This window comes from Dermacentor andersoni, chromosome 10 (genome assembly GCF_023375885.2).
Source record: "Dermacentor andersoni chromosome 10, qqDerAnde1_hic_scaffold, whole genome shotgun sequence".
Taxonomy (NCBI): domain Eukaryota; kingdom Metazoa; phylum Arthropoda; class Arachnida; order Ixodida; family Ixodidae; genus Dermacentor; species Dermacentor andersoni.
Genome location: NC_092823.1, coordinates 67,335,980 through 67,357,727, shown reverse-complemented (window position 1 = coordinate 67,357,727; position 21,748 = coordinate 67,335,980). Strand labels below are relative to the sequence as shown.

Here is a 21,748-nt window from a genome sequence, read left to right as displayed (position 1 = left end):
TGCGAAAAGTTTTTACCCCAGTACACGGGCCCATTCGTCATTGTAGATCGCTTGAGCGACTTGAATGTACGTGGTGGCACGCTTGACGTCGGCTGGTTGTCGGTCTAGCCAGACCCAGTTAGTACATGTTGCCCGTCTTAAGCGGTTTCACCCTACGCTTTCCGAGTGATTTGGACTTGCCCAGCAGGCTTCGTCTGGCAATGGGGATAGCTACGGCATGAGCCGGGCGAGGAGAAGAGGAAGAAGACGTGAGCTGGTGCAGCCTCAGGACGCCATCTTGTCTTTACCATCAATCTCGTCCCTTGAATAAAGCCGGTTTAACATTAACCGTTACAATATATATATATATATATATATATATATATATATATATATATATACATATATATAGTTATATATGGCACTGCATCTGTGAATGCCGTAATGCTTTGCGGAACGCTGAACAATATTTTTATTTACGTACTATACCGCCCATTTCCGTACGGTGTGGTATTTGCACAATTTTTTTGCAGATGATCTTCGCACATGCCTTGCTGACCCTGCAATGTTTTACCACAACAAGCCAAAGTAAGTTAGAAAACCTTTCGCTTGCAGAGTTTTTCGTTGCAATTCCTGCAAACTGCTCTAATTATGCAAGCTTACCGGTTCCTATGGTACTGTTTCGCCAGCTCGTATTCTTCTATGTGCGTAGAGTGCTGGGGCTATGCTTGCGCGAGACGCAAGAGGAAAGGAAGGGGTGGAGCAAAGACCAGTAGATAAATGTAACAAGCGGCGTCTTCCGTTTGCATAACAGAATGTTGATTAGGAGGACACTGAGTGGATCCGTTCAGCAACAACATTTAGCAAACGCTGTGCCGGATTTACTTAGGCCATCTTGAGTGGTCATAATTTCCACGTCACTTCTGCATAAACATTCTTTTCTTTCCTTCCTCATCCACTTATTTATTCTTCTGTCCCTTTGCCACCTTGTGACTCAACAATGGTGGTGAGCCGAAATATGTATAAGTGTTATGCACATTTCAAAGACAATCTGCGGGGAACATAGCAGTAATAAAATAGGTGTATGAGTTGTACTTGTAAACAAACATTTCTGAACGAACAATATGACAGCTGTTGATGTGTGCATATGATCAGTGGGATTTTTGGCTGTGTTATTTGTTATCATAAGACAGTATTTTGAAAAAGCTTCAGCCACCCTACATCGAAATTTGTTATAAAGTCTTCCCTGATCAATTTTATGATAGCATATGCCTAGCCATTATTCAAAATGAAAAATTTAACAAAACGTGAAGCGTTTTTAAAGCATGTGGTGAATATAAAGATGCGTTGCCATCACAAAGAATTGTGTATCCGGTTTCCGCCGCCTGAATACATTGTCTTCAAAGGCTTCATTGCTTTACGATTTAATATGACCTGAAGCACGTGGGTAACCCCGACCGAGAAATCGCAAACCGTGCATAGCGCATCCGTTAACCAGCTACGCTAAACCTCGCCACGTGCACGTGAAATTCCGGGATCGGATAGATTTAAAGAGGCTCAGTGTGTTGCCTTTGTCAGCCTTGCAGTTGTAGAGCAGTTCAAGACTTCGTCTGATCCTTGAATCTTATCTTTTTAGGTGAGATTTGTTTATATCACTACGGGTAGTAAATATATTCTCGTCTGCATTTGCCCTGTCACTAGGTGCACTATGGCCTTGTCTTTAAACAAGTAGTGCTCTTCTTTTTTTATGTGCCCTCTGCGACAGTTCATTTGCATCAGTGCGGAATGTTATTACAGCATAAACACATATATTCGGGAAATTTCATGTACAAAGTTTCAATTTTCAAATTAAAACGCAGCTTTCGCGATTATGATTGCCAAAGTAAGTCCATTCGTGAGCTTTAAGTAAAAGTTAGAGAAAGTCCTGCTGCATGCATGAGCATTAGACAAGACTGGTTTATAAGTCATTAAGTTGTTTTTTTGTTCTCAAAGTGTAAGGATTCTTATAGTTCCACCAGGAAAAGAACTTGCTTACGTGTAATTTATATATATTTTTTGAAATGCATAAACATGCAGATTGTTTAGTGCACTTGAACTTCTGTGTGGCCATACGCTCTGTGTTCTAAGCCATGGAAAATGTCAGTTTTGTTCTTGCTCGCAGGACACAGCCAGACTTCTCGCTAAGATGAGGTTCACCTCTGCCATCTTCCTGGTTGCAGTAATAGCAGGTAAAATGATTATGCCAATTAGCAACGCATTCAGTATAACAGAAAGGAGTGCAATTTAGGAGTGCAAAACTCCTAAGCACGGAGCAGTGGACAAACGGTGATGCGGCCGAGAAGAAAATTCTGGCACAAGTTTTACATGCAAGCATACAGCTGAGGTTTCAGGAGTATTCACGCGAATTGATACTCTGTCGTCCCGTCTTATTGAATGCGAATCGATCGATTCGCATTCAATTGACTCCACCGTACTGAACTCCACCGTTGGCTCCACCGTTGACTCCACCGTACTGAACGGTCGTTGAGCAACGGTGGAGTCAACAGATCCTTAAAAAAAAGGACGTCGATGTTCTCTAGAATTTTCTCTTGATATCGTTTTTGTCCTTCTGCATGCAGCGTTCGTGGTCATGATCACTGCAACAGGAGAGAGATCCGAGGAGCGCAGTGAAGAAGGTACGTATAATATTTAGGTATATGTTTGTGTTGTAAGGTATTTATTATCAATATATTCTTAGGAAGCTGAGATACGACTGTATCAGGAAGCGTTGAGTTCGTCGTTGGCCAAGATCAAAGAACTGAAATATTTCTGCCAGAGTTCGATTTTGCATCTCTCTCTCTCTCTCTCTCTCTCTCTCTCTCTCTATATATATATATATATATATATATATATATATATATATATATATATATATATATATATATATATATATATTTCAATTACCACTTTCAACAGTGTTAAAGGTTGCCTGTCGCAGAGAGAACCATTCAAGTTGATGAGCTGGTGTACTCGAAGACGCGGATATTATTTGCACCAAAATTTAAGTGCATAATGAGCTAATAAATTCACTATGTTTTAACAAATTACGTTATGCTCCATATTGCAATGTATGAGTTCTAACCATGGAGTTCGAAAAGCGGATCCACTTGGAACGAATGCTCAGGATAACACCAGTTTCGGAATAATAATTCCCCAATATGTGAAAAAGGAATGCCTTGGCGTTCCAACTACTTGTTTTGCTTAAATGCATAAAATGACGTTTCCATAAGAAAGTAAGTGGAACGCCAATGCATTTCTCGGGAAAGTTCGGTAATTAAGATCTGGAAACCGGTGTCATACTGAGAATTCATTCCATGTGGACCCTCCATGAGAACTAACTACATGGCGCTAGAATATTTAAATTGCAATGTGGTCATATTGGACATATGGCAATATGGCCCATATTGTTTGTAAAACCGAAATATTGATTTTTATTTAGTCGGTTATGCATTTCTATTTTTATACAATAACGTCCTCTTCTTCGACAAAGTTTAAAAAAATTTGAAAGGGCTCGCTGAAACACCCGGTATATCTGCCGGGTGTTTCGTGCAACATGAACCCCGGATTTTAAAGAATTGGTTATCCGCGGCTGTATTAGACCAACGGCATATGGTCTGCCATCATTTGGCGCTCTATGGAATAACTTATGTATTCCGCTTAATTACTTACTTACTAAGGTCAATTCCTGAAATTTTTTTATATTTGCTTTTGGACCAAGTGCGTTACGTTACGTCCTTGAGGGCATTTCAAGACGACCGATCCAATTTTTTGTGGCAGCGTACATGCTTCGAGGTGATTTTCGCCGGCGTTTAAAGAAAGCCCGCGATATTATAAACAAAACCATGTGAGTGCGCTCGTGTGCCATGGTTTTGCAGCGTTCTCAACCGTGCGTCGAGCTTATCGCTTTTGAAGGACGACGGTGCTTCCTTTCCGTGGGCCACCGTCAAAGATGATGACGCACTCTTAAGACCACGCCTAGAGCCGCAACCGCTGACTTCGCCACGGTCCGCGAGCGAGGTTCTTTCGCAAGAAGCGTGATCGGGAGGGTTGCAATACGGTAGCGCATGTGCGCCGTCACGTAAGTCTTATTTCATATTTTGGGATCTTTAAACGCCGGAAAATATCTTCGCGCAGCATGTACGTAGATTGCCCAAAAAATTGTGTCGGCAGTTTTCTAATGCCCTCTAGAACGTAAGAAAACCCACTTTGCCCTAATGTGCTTAAATATTTATTAATTTGTTCTAGTTAATTATTTAAGTAGGCGCTATGCAAAAGTACCCTGAGAAGCACCACATGACGGCAAATAAAATGTCGTTGATTTCATTCAGTTGCAGTTTAGCACTTCTTTAAATACTTGGCTGAAGTTACGTGAAACACCCTGTATATAGGCGACATGTCGGTTTGATTTAGCGGATGTGGTGCTGCGCTGCTAAGTACGAGACCGCGGCATGGAAACCGTGCCACTGCGCCCGCAGTTCGATGAAGGCGAAGTGCAAAAACGCCCGTGCCCCGTGCATTGTGAGCACGTTCCAGAACCACACGTGGTGAGAATTCCAGAGTTCTCCACTACGGCGTTCTAACCATAATAGCGTTGTTTAAGCATGTAAAAGCCTAGAATTTGATTTTTATTATATGTAGATACATCGGACCGTATGACATGCTCTTCAAGCAAACATAGTTTCCTACCTTGACAGGTTTTTTCTTATCAATTGTTTGACAAGAAGCAAGGAGGGCGCTCCAGTGGAGTAGGTTTCGGTGGCTCCGTTATGTTGCAGTGAAAGTAGGTTGTCGGATGTAGACGGGCATTGCCTGGGTCTGCGGTTGGTCCTCTTCGCCTAGCTCAGCTTGTGGTGGTGGGTGAAAATTATCGGCAGCGACCTACGGAAGGACAAAAATACCGGTAAAACTTACATTCTGCGAGGGACAGCTGCCAGAGTGATGCTGGATGCGTGCCAAACGTGCTTGGGGACGTTAAACTACAACCCGACAATTTTCATCACCCGCAAAGAAAGCTGCTGTCCCAGGCAGCTCTGATTTGTCTATGCAGGAGAGTTCGGTGAAGCGCAAACATTTTTCTTATATATATATATATATATATATATATATATGTATATATAAGCCTTCTTGCAACAAACGCGGTATCGTTTCTTATTAATTACATTTCCGTTTACTGCACTAGATTGAAGCTTTGAAAGTCAGAATTAGCCGCACCAACCACTCCATCACGGCGAAACACGCACGTAAGTCAGCGAAGTGCCACCTACAGTTGATGAAACATATCGTCTTCCTTTTACATGCATTCATTGGGCTTACCAAAAGCAGTGAGTGACAGTTGCACGTGCCCCTGTCGTGGTACGATTGCAGTTGAAGTACACGATTTCACCTTTTAGAGAGACAGTTCACGAAGGAAGGTCACTATTGTCACTGACGCCCTTTCGCTTTTCTGCAGCTCGCGCGTCTGGCTGCAAGGCCGACGCCTGCAAGAGTCACTGCAAGTCACTGGGCTCTCGCGGCGGATATTGCGACCAAGGCACGTGGTGCGTGTGCAACTAGGCAAGGAAAGCTGGACCAGTCTGATGACAATATAAAGCTACTGTGCAAGCACACCGTGTTCTGTGTTGTTTTCACGTGCTTCCTAAGACAATACAATATGAACGCTACTTCTGCGCGCACAGCCGAAAATTTTCCAAGGTATTTTCAACACACACACACAACGATTACGCCACAGGCCTTCGTCATGTCTTAACCGAATTCGCTAACTCACGAGGTCAGGAACGATATTACTAAGGAGGTAGAGTGGGTCACTATTTAACAAAGCACACGTTGAATGCCTTGCCATGAATGAAGAGACTTTCTGAGAATTCTGTGCAATTTGGTGTGTCTGGTATCGAAGTAGAAAATGCCAGCGAACTTAGTAACGACAACTGGGATATGGGAGGCGTGGGTGCCGTTCAATGTAATTAAAGAACTGCAGTTAACAATAGACTATCTCTAAGCAGCAAAACTCCGCGTTAGACGTATTTTTGACTCTTTGCTAATCTGTGCTTTTGATTTTGAGCTATTACGAGATAAAAAGAATGGCGGAACCTTTATTCAAGCAACGTTATCATTGGTGTTCTGGCATGATGTATACCGCAACATCTCCCATTCCGCAGACGATAACGCCATTTTTATAAACGCGGTGGATGGCGAAGAGTCAGGGAAAGAGATGGCAAAGGTTCATGAAGATTACGCGCATTACAGCCTTTTTATATATAAAGGCGTTTCTGTAAGAGAAGAGTACAGTTCGAAGTGGCTGAAAGCTTTTAGGTCTGTTTTGCACCTGCACTAATAGATGTTGTTTATAAGCATGCTGTATCACGGCTCCAGGATAATATCTACGATTGAAGACAACCAACTGCAGAGTTTTCAAAGAATTAGGCCCGTGACTGACCTGATCGAATAGGTTGTGTGTGGCCATAGAGGGGTGTTGATTTTAACAGGGTAGTCGCAGCACGAGCAAATCAGGCAGTCTACGTGACCTATTATTAAGTTTCGCATTACAGGCAGTCTACTACAGAGGAGTTGTCCACGATTGCTAAAGTTTCATACCACCAAAGTAATCGGCAGAACATGAATGTTAGGCCCGTTATAAACTTGAAGAAAAGAATAATGATGGGTGTAACGTTAAGGAATAAGAAGAGAGCAGACTGGGTGAGGGAACAAACGCGAGGTAATGACATCTTAGTTGAAATCAAGAAACGAAATGGACATTGGCAGGACATGTAATGAGGAGGGAAGATAACCGGTGGTCATTAAGGGTTACGGACTGGATTCTAAGAAAAGCGTAGCAGGTGGCGGCAGAAAGTTAGGCGGGGGGATGGGATTAAGAAGTTTGCAGCGACAATATGGCCACCATTAGCACGTGCCCGGGGTTGTTGGAGAAGTATGACAGAGGCCTTTACACTGCAGTGTGCGTAGCCAGGCTGGTTATGATGATGATGAAACTTGATTTAGCAAGTTTTATTTGGCTACTTGGTAAATTGTTACCGAACACAACGCAAACGTACTTTGAAAGAACATCAGGACCATTGCGGGCCTAATTTTCAAGTTCACGGCCACACAGCTGAATTCAGATTCAATTGGTATTAGCGGTCTTGTACATAGGAACCAATTTTGTGATGGTCTTCTTGCATAGCTACTATTTACAGGCCTTCTACTTTCTACCAGCTGCCATTGAAAAAGTGGTAGAAGCTTTGCAGGGCACAATAAATGGTGTTCCATAAGTGGCATACGCATTTCTTCACTCAGCTATCTAGCACGAAGTGAGAAGGGCTCCCTCACTGTGGGTAAAATATGTAAACCTCCCATATTTCCTCTGTAGATATAGAGACAACTCATGAGAGTCAACTGAGAGGCTCGATATTCGGCTTGTTCGGAAGGCATCGGTGACAAGGTGGATCCCTAATGGTGAACAGGGTCCAGCATCCTCAGGGAACTCGGTGCAGCTGACTCATATAGGGTGGCGCCGTATTCTCAAGATTTTGGTGTAAGGCTCTTGCACAGGTTGACGAGGCACTTTCGGTGGCTACCCTATGTTGTGTGCGACGAAAACTTAAGAAGTTTTATCATTTTTAGGCATCTACCCTTAACCTATTTGACATGACGAATGAAGCTTAGCCAGGAATCAAGTACAACGCCTAGAAATTTGCGTTCTTTGATAACGGGTATCTGTTGTCCGTGTACGTTGAAGCTGTGAAAGGGCACAAAGAAGAGAACGAAGAGAGTGAACAGGACGCGGCGGTTAATAACAACTAAACACTTTATTATTCATCATACATTTTTTTTATCATTCATCAGGAACGACACATCTAGGCGCCCACTGTAGAGGATGCGGCTGTTATTCTGTTTTTGAAGACGCAGAATATCTTCAAAAGCACTAATCAGCTGTGCCGCCGCCATACTTAATTTTTGTGTACATATTTGTTTCCTCACAATAAATGTTTCAGATCTGAGTAAGCGCTTCGTCCTGTTCACTCTCTTGGTTCTCGTCTTATTTTTAAAGATCCAAGTAAACCAAATAGCCCAGTTATTCATTCTGTTATGTTGTCCGCGTAGTTTGGTAACGGACTCTGGGACGAGCCTTGAGTTCCTTGAAAAAGAAAACTGGTACTTTTGTTGGGGCTAACCTTACAGCCTTTTCTTCTGCCCATTTTGATGCTTTGTTGAGACTAAGCTGCATCTGTCGCTCGAGCACTGTATGGTTTTCCTGCGTCTACCACGCTATTTACTTCGCCATTTACTAAAGCCAACGGATGTATTTTAGGACTTGTTGTTGGACGAGTTGGTGCATATTAGCAAACGTTTCTTGACAGCGCGAACAAACAGTTGCAGAGAGAGCATAGAATGTATTTATAGTCACTTTAGCATTCTTGTGACCTTCCATATGTCCGCAGCCTGAGTGTACGAGTTTATACGTGAAAGAAACCTCTCCCAGTTTGACTTGCTTGAATGTCGTCGCATCCTTCTTCCTTGTGGTTTAGCATGTTTAAATTAAAAAAGATTTTCAGTAGTGGGACCTTCACGTGGTTGGCACCAGGGTGTATTTGGTCTCCTTCGTGCCTATCTGCGATCAGTATTCCACCAGGAAAGCCGTCTTTTGAATTAGGCGCCACTTGCTTGAGGAGTGACCTTCTCAGCTGCATCAATGATAAAGGCGGTAAACTATGATACGGCATGATCTATGCTAAAATTACTTCTAAAATATCGTCATGAGTAGGAAGATTTCCTAAAGCATTTCCGGTCAGTCAATGACAATTTCTAGCGAGGGACAATTGGATGGGAGTCTTGTTGTGTTATTCAGATTAGCGTTAGTAGGAAGACGTCACTTCCAAATGGATTTTTGATTACATGTCGTTCTAAGTCAAAGAAAAGGGAAGCGTAGCGAATCGACAGTTGTGTTGATGAATATCAATTATGGTGAATATTACAGTATATTGGTTAGGTCTGACTGAAGAGGCACACTCTAGAAATTACAAGGAGGTTTTCTATGAGGCGACGAGTAACGTCGCATCGCGAGTTTCCCCACAACGTGTTCTGAGCGTTAAAATGACCCACTAGCATGTAGGGTTGTGGAAGATGATATATGAGGTTATAAATACCTGTTTTACTGAGGTGATTATTGGGGGGCATATTTCTGTAACGCAACAATAATGAATTGATTTAAAAAATACCCGAACTGACACAGCCTCAAGGACTCCAAGAACTCGCACAGCCTCACAGCCTCAGAACTCGCACAGCCACATGTTGGAAAGCTACAGAACTATTGTTAAACCACTGAATGACGCGAAAGCGTCGTCTCGGTGTTTCTGTTAAATGACGTATTGCAGAAGAAGGTTGGGTTGTGTAGACCTATTGTATGTCTTTTGAACGCACAGCACATTTGAATAAACTTCTGTAGCATTTCTTTAACGCCGTTCAGGTTGCGGTTGAGTCTGGTGACGTTCCACTGTAATATAGAAATAACAGGAAAATTGTTTTTGTGCACCCTTGTATTAGAGGATGATTTTCGTGGGAGGGGGTGGAGGGACAGCATTTGCCAAGTAAGCCGTGGAACATTCAACGGCGGGAGTAGCCCCCTATCCTCAAGACCAACTAGGGGACGCTACTGTGCTGGATAAACACTTAGAAACGCCGGCTGTGCATCAACGTTACAACCTAATATATATATTTTCCCGAAACTACATATATTAGACAAGATTAACGCTTGCCGTCCGGAAAATAAGAAGTTAAATGAACTGACAAGAAGACAGGAAAGATTGACAGTGAGAGAGAAAGACGGAGATGTAAGAATTCTTGGTCGCTATTCAACAAGGGAACAAAAACAATCCCTTAATGTTGGTACGAATCATAGTATGAGGCCATCATCACCATCATCAGAATAGGAAATGCGACTAGTGGTTTCTTCCAGATGGGTGAATCTGGAGCCGCCACCTATGTGAAGCACTGGCCAAAGAGGTATGTTGCCTCCGCCCGGGGAGGGGGTGGGAGGTCTGGTTACAGGTCCAAACACTCAGCATCGGCTCAACCCCCAGACAGTGTAAGGGCTAATTGTCTTCGCAAATTGTTCACCCTGAGAAGGTCGCTAAAATTTGCCACGCCATATAGTACAATAGTTCGTCCTACTTTAGAATATGCAACAATCATTTGGGACCCCTACACGAAAACAAATATTGAAAAACTAGAAGGAATTCCAAAGAAAGCTGTCCCATTTGCCTACAATTCTTACCGTCGAACTTCAATTACAGATCTCCTTAAACGTAGCGGTTTCTCTCCGATTACAGAACAAAATCGTGTTTCCTAATTAATTAAAATTCTTTTTTCAGCTAATGAATGGCCACTACCATATTGATACCTCGCACATCTTAACACCTTTAACTGGTTATGCTACTCTTCGTAAACACACCTTAGCAAAAACCCCGTTAACACCGCTTAACTGCTTCAAATACTCATGCTTTAGAAGAAAAATACTTAAATGTAATAAACTTCTTGACGAAGTCTTTACACTAAATTCTTGATCTAATTTTCAGGCCCACCTGAATTCATGACTCAACCGCACGTCGTTTATTTGCTCCTAGTTTTTCGTACATTCTGTCCTTCTGCCATGTTGAAATCAAGCGTTGGCATGATTTCTTGAACTGTATGTTTGTATGAATGTTCTTGTATGTTCCCGCCCGGCCAAAATGTCGGAAAAGATCGCAGTATTTATAGATAAATAAATAAATAAATAAATAAATAAATAAATAAATAAATAAATAATGTAATATAATATCGGATGCTGTTGTCGCTCTGGATGCTCATCTTGTTCCCTTTGGGGACAAGAAATTTCTGTGTTGTGAAATACTGTAACATAGCAATCACATATAGAAACATCGGCACTCCTATGTTAGTAATGCTCTGCTATACACGCAATACAAGGTGCTATAATACATCTATAATTAAAACAATGCTGTCATGGATAAAGCTGAAGCGATTAGAAGGTTTAAAGCAGTGAAAAGCAAATACAGACTGAGGACAGAGAAAGAAACACGAGAATGGAAGCCCTTTGTTGTGTGCGTTTTTCTTTGCTGCTTTCAACATTTTAACATTTCAACCATGAATACGTCCCTGCTTGCCCCGCTTTCGGTGCTCTTACATGCTAAAGTGGAGCCAGATCCTCACCACCAAATAATTTAACTGGACCACAGTGTGCTATAGCAGTAGAACAGCCGCATGGTATGTGGGCGGTACTGAGCTCAAATGATAGTGCCACCAGAAACCCTTCGTTTCTTTCTAACGGATAGAGATGCCCCCTAGCCTGGGGCTCAGCTTCTTGTTGCAGTTCAAACCTCAAAAGGGAGCCCAATAAATATTTAATGAACGGTCTCTCTTGGCACCTGTTGTCGAACCACAGACGGCCTTGTTGAAGAGCACCAGCCGCAGCTGTTTGAGGCAAGTGCATCGCCAGGTACCTAACGGTCAAATAGGTACAAGCGTGCTGCCAGCCTAGTGCTCGGCCATTATGGCACCACAACGCATACATAGGAGTGTTTTCCCCAACCCGTAGGTACTCCCAGTTCAGTAAGTGCATTTGGAGCGCGACATGGGAACTCGCCGCTGTGGGAACGGCCCAAGTGTACTCTTCTTGCGTTCACGAGGAGTTCGACTAGAATTTAGAGTGCAGGCTCCTTTTCCTGAAGAAACCCGAATGTCAGGTCGCGGAATGCTGTCGTCCATTTGAACCAGTGGGTGGCCGGTGGCGGCAGCAATTGAACTCACAACGTCTTGCAGCCGAATCGGGTACTCTACGTCAAGGGCAGTCATGGGATACAGATTACACGTGCGTGTGAAGTAGCGGCAGCCATTTTGACAAAACAAACTGTGAGCTGGTGCACTCCCCAAAGCAGCAGGGCCAGAAATTCTCGTTGGTAAACTTTTCCTCACTAGAGCCAGGTAGTTCATTTTCTCTTTACCGTATGCTATTCAGTAGGCCAGAAGTAAAAGTTCGCATGAAAGGTTGACTATGTGCTCGCCTCAGGGACTGCTTGACACAGCTGAACGCCAACTTAGGGCTGGGATAGTGTAATGATTCTATTGCGGTTCTTGTCTTTCTGGTACGTTGTAAGACGTTGTAAGGATAGCGTTCTGCCTAGGTTATCATGATTGGCTGGCGATGTGTAGTTGATGATAAGAATGGAAAATAAAATCAAGGGAAAGCAATCGCCACAGCATGCTAGCTCTCCTGATACATTGCAGCATACTTTTTGTATAAGGAGGGAACACACGAAGTATTTTTGTTAATTTGTTTACTCCTATAATATACACCTAAGCAAACGTCACAAATTCGGAGGGTACATTTGTATTAAGAGTAAAATTTTAAGTGAATTTCCACTGCCACCTATTTCAGCTTAACTTTAGGTACACTAAGACATTGTCCAAAAACTAGCTACGGAAGAATCAAACATGAGTAATTTACAAGAATAGACCAAGTCTCATCATCAAATCTTGAAAACGCATTCCAAATAATTTGTGCTTGAGAAATCTGCAATTCTGGCGGGCTCTCCAGTTGCTCCAGCTTCAGCTGCGTAATCCGATAATAGGTGGCCCTCAGTAGTGTCCATTGAGCTTCAGATGCCAGTTCTCTTGAAGCTTTTGCTGACTGTTTCATCCGAAATTGTGCTTTGCACCTCTGCGACCATTGTGCGCAACAGTTCCTCTGGCAGCCTGTTAAGCTTGCGTCCTGGCGTCAAGACATGATGACCAATAGTGAAAGTTCGTGAGTATTTCTTTGTATAGAAGGCAGCTGCTGACATGGGGTCGTTCTCACTCGAGAGGAAAACCCATGCCACCAAATGAAGCGCATCATCCAGTTGCTGATTGCGTTGCAGTTTGTAGCCTAAAGGACTGCTATGTCAACTTGTAGGTAAAAACCAGTGTTTGGTGTGCGGAAAGTGATGCTTATTTTGGGAGGTAGCATTAAGCTTTTCATTCTACCGTCTGTAATGTTTACTTCGTTGACGGTGAAGAGCCTTCGCAATGGACGATTGTCATTCTACAAAGCATGCTGAACAGCTTTTAGCTTGAATCCGGTGCTGTAGCATGCTTCCCACGCCATGAAATTGCGACATGGCCGGCCCAGACTGTCAAAAACTAGCTTTGTGCATATTGCGCTAGATAGCTCCGGTGCTGGTAGAGCCAGAGAAGAGCTGGCATCCGCAGCAGGCCATCATCATCATTAATGGAAGTCAAAATAGGGCCACTGCTTGCATTGCTCCTTTGCAGTGTGGTCATTGTGTGAGTGGGGGTATTTTATTGTGCACATACTTAATGTATGTACTATTACTAATTAACCCAGCAGGCACTCAGTAAGGCCTAGCCATTTTGGAATTATAGCTGCTATTCAAAAGCCATCTGTGTACTGGAAACAGCTTGGCGTGCCTGGCCTACAATTGCTTGAAAATATCCAAAGCTTACTTGAAAGCAGTCATGGCTAGTACTTGTACTGGTTTCACCACTTCTATATCTTTTATTAACAACATTAATGCTCCATTCCATAACGTTTGTTAGTGTATTATATAACCCAACAAGCAATGTACTTAGTTATCTGTGTTATGACAATAATGCTTCATTCTTTTGTGCAGCTGTCTTCACTACGCGGACAACACCGTGTCAAAGGTGGTAACGGAAATGAGGCTCAAATTAGTGCAGAAGCTCAAAAGCAGTGAACTGGCAGCCCTTGTATCAGTTTGCTAATGTGCTGCAGTAGGAAGCTTTTGCAATAAAATTTCAGCTATGCTCGTATTGCTTTTATATGTTATCAGTCTGTTTCCCTCATCACGCCCATGCGATGACTGATGCTTTAGATGGAATGGTGAGCATACTTACGAAGTGCCCCATATAATAAGTACTGCTTGGCATACAAACGGGTTAAGACACTGAGTATATTTTGATTAACACTGCATGAACCTAATGGAATCACAGTCAAAACGAAGATTCATCCAATTGAATAAACGTACAATACAAATTTCAACAGTGGCCTCGCTAATGAAATGGCATGCCGACAAACATAGTATGACAGGCTTGTAGACACGCAAGCTGATAGACATGTAGGCTTGCAGGCCGATAGGCTAGTAGACCATTAAGCTTGTAGGCCGAGAGACTAGAAGCAAATCAAGGTCGGAAATTACAGTTCGCGAAGAAACATGTAAACCGATACGCTGAGGGAACTTTTTGACTGGGTACATGTAAATATAAAATTCCAGACCTGTCATAGTGGCAGAGGTGTTGCGCTACTATATCTGAGGGGGCTTGAATGAATCGCGGCCGCTGCTGTTGCATTTGATTAGACCGTGCACTCGGTGCACACCATAACAATCCAGCGAGTTAAAATTATTAGGAATGCGTCACAATGGTGTGTCTCATCATGAAGTTGTGGTTTTAGCATTTGTAACCCTAGATGTTAAATCAATCAGATTCCATCTATGACCATCCATATAAGAGGGCCTTGTATAGACATATAACAAACTTGAAAGATATGGCCATATATAGCATATAAGCGGCCCTATGTGGCCATATATGACATATATATGGCCACATCTGCCCAATTTTTAATATGGACATATATAGCATTCTTCATATCAGCACAGATCTGACATTTTCATAAGTGTATCGACACACGACAAGCACGCTCAACATGCGTGCGGTTAGCAAGCACGATGACTTACCTTTTCAATGTTCCGACGCGCTCGAAAAGCACCCTCCAAGTTGCCATTGAAGCGATGTTACTTCAAGCATACATGTCGTTGCGTAGTGGTCGAGCTGAGGCACGCTGATGATACGCATTTCTGTGCGATGTCCACCCAACTTTCTACGACAACCAGAAACAAAGGTCCCCGGCATGAAAATCGTTGATGCACATTTGCGTGGTTCGTCACGCATACGGCGACTTTTCAGAGAGACACAAGTTGTCTTCCGGCCCTTTTGTGTGGGCGAACTGAGTCAAATTCGATTATACAAATGACAAAACTACACAATTAGACATACACTTCGCCTCTGCTCGCGAAGCGCACCACGAACCGGCACGTTAAAGCAGAGAACAGGATAGGTGAACGAATGCTTTGAGCGTATCCTTTGTGGGTGGGGCCACCAACCGGTAGCATGGGAAGAGCGTAGACTTGTATTGGTGTTGTGGCCTCCGTGATGCGTGAAATATTAACTAGTACAGTCTCGTTTTGTGCCGTGTGGTGCACAACTACATATGCTGTGGAGATACAAAGCTAACCGTTGAACATACAATATTATCCGCTGTAGCTTAGCGCAGAAAAAAATTCTACGATTTTTCAGTAATTTCTGTCGAATGCAGCCAGCTGAAGCCTGGCCTTCGAGACCTGGATATGCTACTCTTAGGCATCCAGCGCTGGGCCTTGATTTCTACGATTTGAGTATGGTAGAAAGGCTAGAATGCTTGTCTTGAAACCCCTCCGTGACGTTTTGCACTATTGCCTGTGGCTCCTATGCCATCTCTTTGTTTCAAATGACTTTCTGCAGCTGTCGTCAAAATCGGCCCCTGAAATTGTTAGCCGGATCTCAGAGGTACAAGTTTGCAGTGTGCCATGTCTCTGTGTGCTTTTCATCTGTTTTAGTTGGAAATCATCAAATCTACGAGGGTTCATCACTCGTGCGGGGCAGGTTACACCAGTGTTGTCCACATTTACTATGGATGACACAGGTGCAGAATGTGCGCGGGTAGCGCTCCTGTCGTCCGTGCCTTGTTTATTTGTCGTGCGGCGAATGAAGATTCCTAAAAAAAACATGTACACGGTCGTCCACTTCCAATTTGAACACGGCTCCGGGCGGCCAGCGAGGCCGGCGCTCCGCGGAGCGCCGCTCGTGGGCGCCGGGGTAACTAACGCGCCGGCGCACTGGCAGCCACAGGCGTGGCCTCAGCCGCGTCGTCTAGTGTGTGCTGGCGCGCTGTAGCAGACGACGCAGCTGAGGCCACTAAAGCCCCTTTAGAGGCCACACCTGTGGCTGCCAGTGCGCCGGCGCGTTAGTTACCCCGGCGCCCACGAGCGGCGTTCCGCGGAGCGCCGGCCTCGCCGGCCGCCCGGAGTCGTGTTCAAATTGGAAGTGGACGACCGTGTACCTGAAGTGTGTTGTGTGCCACAAATGTGGTGCGGTGTACCATGTGTTTCAAGACAAGTGCTGTGGTGTACTCCAGCACGTAGACGCAGCTAGTTACAAGTAGGGTTCTTTGTTTTTTTCATTATCCTCGTGATATACTTGCATCTGCGATAGAAACCATGACGCGCTTCCATGACGTTGCAATGTGAATGTGTAATTTTGTGTCTGGTTCGCCTTTTCTAATGGGGGTCCTTGTAAATGTGTTGTTGCTTGATAGTAAAAATGTCTCTAATGGGGTTGCATTAGTCTGGATCTTCATTCCTTAGCAACTGTAGTGATTGGTAATTTTACAAGATCTTACCAAGGCAGCTATGCATATCGAGCTATAAAGCAAAGTATGTAAGCCTGTTCCAGTGCGGGAATCTTCCTATGATGTATCAGTATCTCTGCATGTTCTCAGCGGTGAGGCACTTGCAGTATGTTAAAAGGAAATGTAATTGTCTGCTAATCTTAAGTAGTGTATGTCCTTTCTTCATATTATTTTTTTCAAGTAGAAGATTTTCATGAGTGCAGTGCTGGCTTTCTTACCTAAAACACCCTTTGAGATACTATTCAACAGTATGCCTTGCAATGTTTTGACATGAATTAAAGAGTACTATATATTGTACCGGCCGTGGTTACTCCAAATCCTTTTCTTCCATCGCATGTAGTTTGTAAGGCATGAAGCAAAAATTATTCAGCCCTGTGATGAAAAAATATGATTCCACACAATCTTGGTAGTTTCGCAATTGACGCCACCATTAAATTATTGCGTATGTGGGATGTTTATACGCATTTCTGTGGAAAATGGCACATAGCGCGGCATGAGCATCAATTTGCTCAGCGTAAAATAACCTCCTAAATGATACTACTGCTAAAATGACAGATTTACTCAGCGACCACGTGTGGTTTATTGAATTACACATTTGCCAAGCCATCTGTAAGCACAGCATTTGTATTTAGTACATATCAGTCCTTTCCTCGTCAAACTTTTCAGTATCCTTCTCTGGTCCTCACGTAATGTTTAATGTAATATAACGTAAGAGTGAGCATTAGGAAGCGTGAATGTCACTTATAAGTACCCGCATTCACCACTTAGCTGAAAAGTGATCTTACGAAAGCTAGAAACAGGAATTTCCATTTCTACTACCACTTTGTTTCGTGCATTCCCACGAAGTGTAAGCTTGGTATGCATAAGTTAGTAATTAAACTAATACATTTTGAAGCTACTCATTTTTGAAAGCTTCGTATTACCAAATCAGTTGAAAGCTGTAGACTGGGATAAATCAAGCTTATTATACATAGCGCTGTTTGTCTATCATTATTTAATTATTTCCCGTTGAACTCCTCCTTGTGCCAGGGAAAACATTGCCCTTAGATGTTTCCAAGTTTGTCGGAAAGGTTGAATTGGAGGGTATCTATGCAGTGAAATGTAATTGTAAATTGTTAGACATTATATATATATATATATATATATATATATATATATATATATATATATATATATATATATATATATATATATATATATATATATATATATATATATATATATATATATATATATATATATATATATGTATATATATATATGCGCGTGGGTGGGTGTATGCATACAGACACACACACAATGCATAATCATTTTATAAAACAGGTACGTCATGTATCTTGCAATTCGGAGGCAACTGCGTCAGTTCGTGGTGATTGAAAATCTTGTGTTCATGTATACAATAACTTAATTCAGCTTTTGTTTACTGTCATAAATCGGATGCACAGCTCTCATGCAATCGTTTCCATTGTAAGGATTTCTATGTTTAAAATCAGCTTTTACGTTGTCTTACTAACGCCACACTGAGTCACTGAAGTTTTCTGTGCTGCGATTACCTCGGCACAACTTATTTCAGCCAGCAGCCTTATCAGAACCGATGGACTTACATCCAGTTTACACAATCATGACTGAATGTGTCTCCTGACCACCACACCGAGAAATTTGAATAGTGTTTTTGTCCATACTGTAGAACTGTGGAATGCTTTACCCGCTCATGTTCGTTCATTGTCACTAAGTTGAATTCTTCTGTCTTGTATATGTTAAACACCGATATTGTATTACATCTTTTGTTATTTTTGTTTTCGCTTCTTTATTCTTTGCTAAATTTGTATTCTGTGCTCCCCACTCCTGAAATGGCCGTTCAGGCCTACAGTATGCAGAAATAAATAAAGGATATAAATTTCAATGTGATGGTTGTGCAAATTTGAAAGTAGGCGATTAACCATTTAGAGAGCCTTAATGATGCCCGAACCAGAAAAAATAGTATAAACCAAGGCAAGTGCGCCGAAGCTAATACGCATCACAACATACTAACATGTACGCCAGACCGCACCGGCCTACAGTCACGTGCACCCCAAGTAACTCTAGACTATAATATGGTGTGCACGCCAGACAACCAAGGTATGCACATGTGGTAGCATAAACCACCCTGGTGTGCACACCAGATGGCACTGCACCAATCTGATGTGCAATCAAAACGCACACATTCACTGTCGTTTGCACAACAGAACACACCATGCCTCTGTGGTGTGAACACCACAAAACACCAAGCCATTCTGCTTTGTACACCAGTCCCTGAGCACATGCTGGTGGGCGAGTTGGTTATACATGATTAAAAAGAAGGCGCCAAATAAAACAACACACGAAGGAAGGAGACACGAGACAACGACGTAGGCTGTTGTTTTATTTGGCGCCTTCTTTGTAATCTTGTACACCATAACACACCAGATGACTCTGTCGTGTACACCATGTAACACCAGAGCCTGCTGGTGTTTACACCAGTAAACATCAGAACACACCAAAACCGTCTGGCGTATTTTTCAACTAGGTTTGGTTCGCCTCGCTTTGTTTTGAGCAACCGTTACAACGCCGTATAGCCAGATACCTGGAAAATACTTCGAATGAAAATGACTTTCACAGCTCGGGGAATATGCGCAATATGTTGTGAAAATCGCCACGTTAGAACGACATCGCGCCTTAAGGTTCACTTTCATAATTGCGGTGCACGTTATGGTTGCTATTAAGTTGTGACAAAGCAAAAGGTTCACTTGTGGTTATAGTTAGACCGTCCGGTTCACGCTCACTTAATCGGCTGCAGCTTGTCCTAGATAGGACAAAGGCGTCAATATACAAGCCACTGCGGCGTACACAATACAGTTATACAATACGCGGTTCAATCGATCAGTCCAAAATCTGTACATTACTATCGCAGTGATTAAGACACGTGCCAGGTGAAAATTGTTATGCATAATTTGAAATTCAACATCTCTTTGTGCAGTCGGGCATTCACTTGGGTTATTTCGTGCGGTTATTTATATCTAATGTTTCACTCCGTGTAAAAGAAGCGCTCAATAATTGGGGAGCAGTTGCAATATCGCAATGTTGCTTGCAACAATGCAGATTGATTTAAAGTGTAGAGCATACATGAATTGGAATCAGATAAACTCTTTATTTTGAGACAAACATGACACGTCTATAGAGCCTGCGTGTACCCGAGGTCTATTCCGAGCTGGAGCTGTTGTCAAGGCACAGACAGATTTCCAGTAGAGGTTCAAGGCATATGCCTACGTTCAAACCCAATGATCGGCAGCTTTTGGTGCATTCATCGGCGTCCGGGCATCCGTGGCCATATACTGCAGAAAAGCGATATGTTACTTGGAGGCACCATCAACTAACATTCTAAGATGAGTCAATAGATTCGAAAATTTAATTTCGAGACCCCTAACATAAGAAACAAGAACCTACGTGCATCAGAGTGTGCAATAGTTATGTGCTCATTAACCACAGCAGGAACTGGCTCTCGAAGTGGACACAGCGGATTTGTTAAGAACAAATGCTGGCTGAATAAGACAACGTCGTCCTATTTCGCCATACTACAGTTTGTTCCGGGATCCAGAAAACACGCGCAGACTCTGCCACTTGCCAACAGTGTGGGATACAGAGCAATTCATAAGAGTGATCTATAGAGCTTGGACATTGTGCAGATATCGGAACCACCAGTTGAAAACGAAATCCATGGATGCGTTTCAGGTGTGCGTGACACAGCTGATTGATTTAGTACGTCTAAACGAAGACGCTGTCTCATGAGATTCGTCAACAATATATCGAAAGACAACCGTGCGAACAAATACAATATTTTCTAAAAAGAAGTGATGGAAGAGTATTTTCAGTTCGGTCTTGTTCCCAATGAATATCCTTCTATGTGACGTATCAACTGGTGCAACGCATCACTGTGTCAACAGGCATTTTGATCGCAGTCTCAGCCATTCGAAATTTACTTAAAGATACATACAGAAAGGGGCGGAAAGAACATCGTGGGTTTATTCTTGCCGTACTTGCGATATTCATAAGGGAGGGCATTAATTCTTGCGACAATGTTAGAACAGATGTACATAGCAGAAAAGAAGCTACAATAACAAAAACAACTGTGAAAACAGGGGAAGATCATCTCTAGTAACAGTGGGTAGGATCAGTAAACAAGCAATGTGGTAATTTAAGATTTCGCGGAATGATCTACGGTCAGTGCATGAGACGGTATCTTCTGGGTGACGTTCCCAATAGGTTATTGCGTCAGGGAAGAAGGAAGTGTTCATGGCAGATGACTGGGTGATAATGTGTGCTATGTGACGGCTGTGGCTTTAGCGGGAAGATGTACGTAAGGCTGGATTCAACAGGGGAAGCCTGGAGTGTGGATGATAATAAAAGATGTGAAGCAAGCAGAGACAAGAGATGATCCAGCGGGAAGCCGGTGATGGTATTCCAAGTGTACTTTTTCGTGCGTAGATGCTCGTTTCACGAGATTAATAGGCGCTATTAGATATGCCTAAAATCATATAGGTTCCTTCATACCGTACACGTTCTCACAGTCCGTCAGTAAAAGGCAGAGCCACAATTACTCTTAGATGCATCTTCACATCAGAAAAACTCCAAATTCTCAGTGTACCAGGAAACCTAAAATGCTACTGTGCAAGGAAATTACGCAAAAACACATGATGCAGCCCTGAGTAAGGTATTTTTCGCACAAGTGCTCGACATGTTACTAGAGGAACATTTTTTCATGCGCATTTACTGAATATACTTGATCAAAACATTGAATGTTTCACTGTCTAACGTTTTAAATTACCTACATTTTCATAGCGATGGCTAAGTACCGCGCAACTCACATTCGATTATCTGAGAAAAAATGATCTGTTAATATGTAATAAATTTTCAACGCTAATGTAAACAGATGCATGTCGTCTCAAGCTGCTTATGATATTTAATGTGTGTTACTGCTATATTTTACGTTAGAGACGTAAATGTAACATATTCTGCAAGTCCTCATCATGCGAAGGATTAAAAAGAGATATAGGGTGTTTCAAAAAAGGTGACAATCATGGACCTTCGGGTTTTGAGAAAGGTGCTAAAGGGGTGGCTATGACAGGACTTTGTTGATGTACGTATATTTTAGTCACTCTGGAATTAGCATTTCACGAAAAAGAACTGCCTGCTTAAAAAAAAGAC

General features: G+C 42.7%; 1 protein-coding gene across 1 annotated transcript in view; it reads right to left on the bottom strand.

The window, feature by feature from the left end:
• Positions 1-19,704: 19,704 nt before the first annotated feature.
• The window catches only part of LOC126543465 (uncharacterized), a 37,464-nt gene continuing 35,420 nt past the window's right edge, over positions 19,705-21,748 (bottom strand). The window contains exon 5 of the mRNA XM_050190583.3: positions 19,705-19,878. Coding sequence (XP_050046540.1) covers positions 19,745-19,878 — 134 coding nt within the window. The 3' untranslated portion in view covers positions 19,705-19,744. The remainder of the gene's footprint in view (positions 19,879-21,748) is intronic.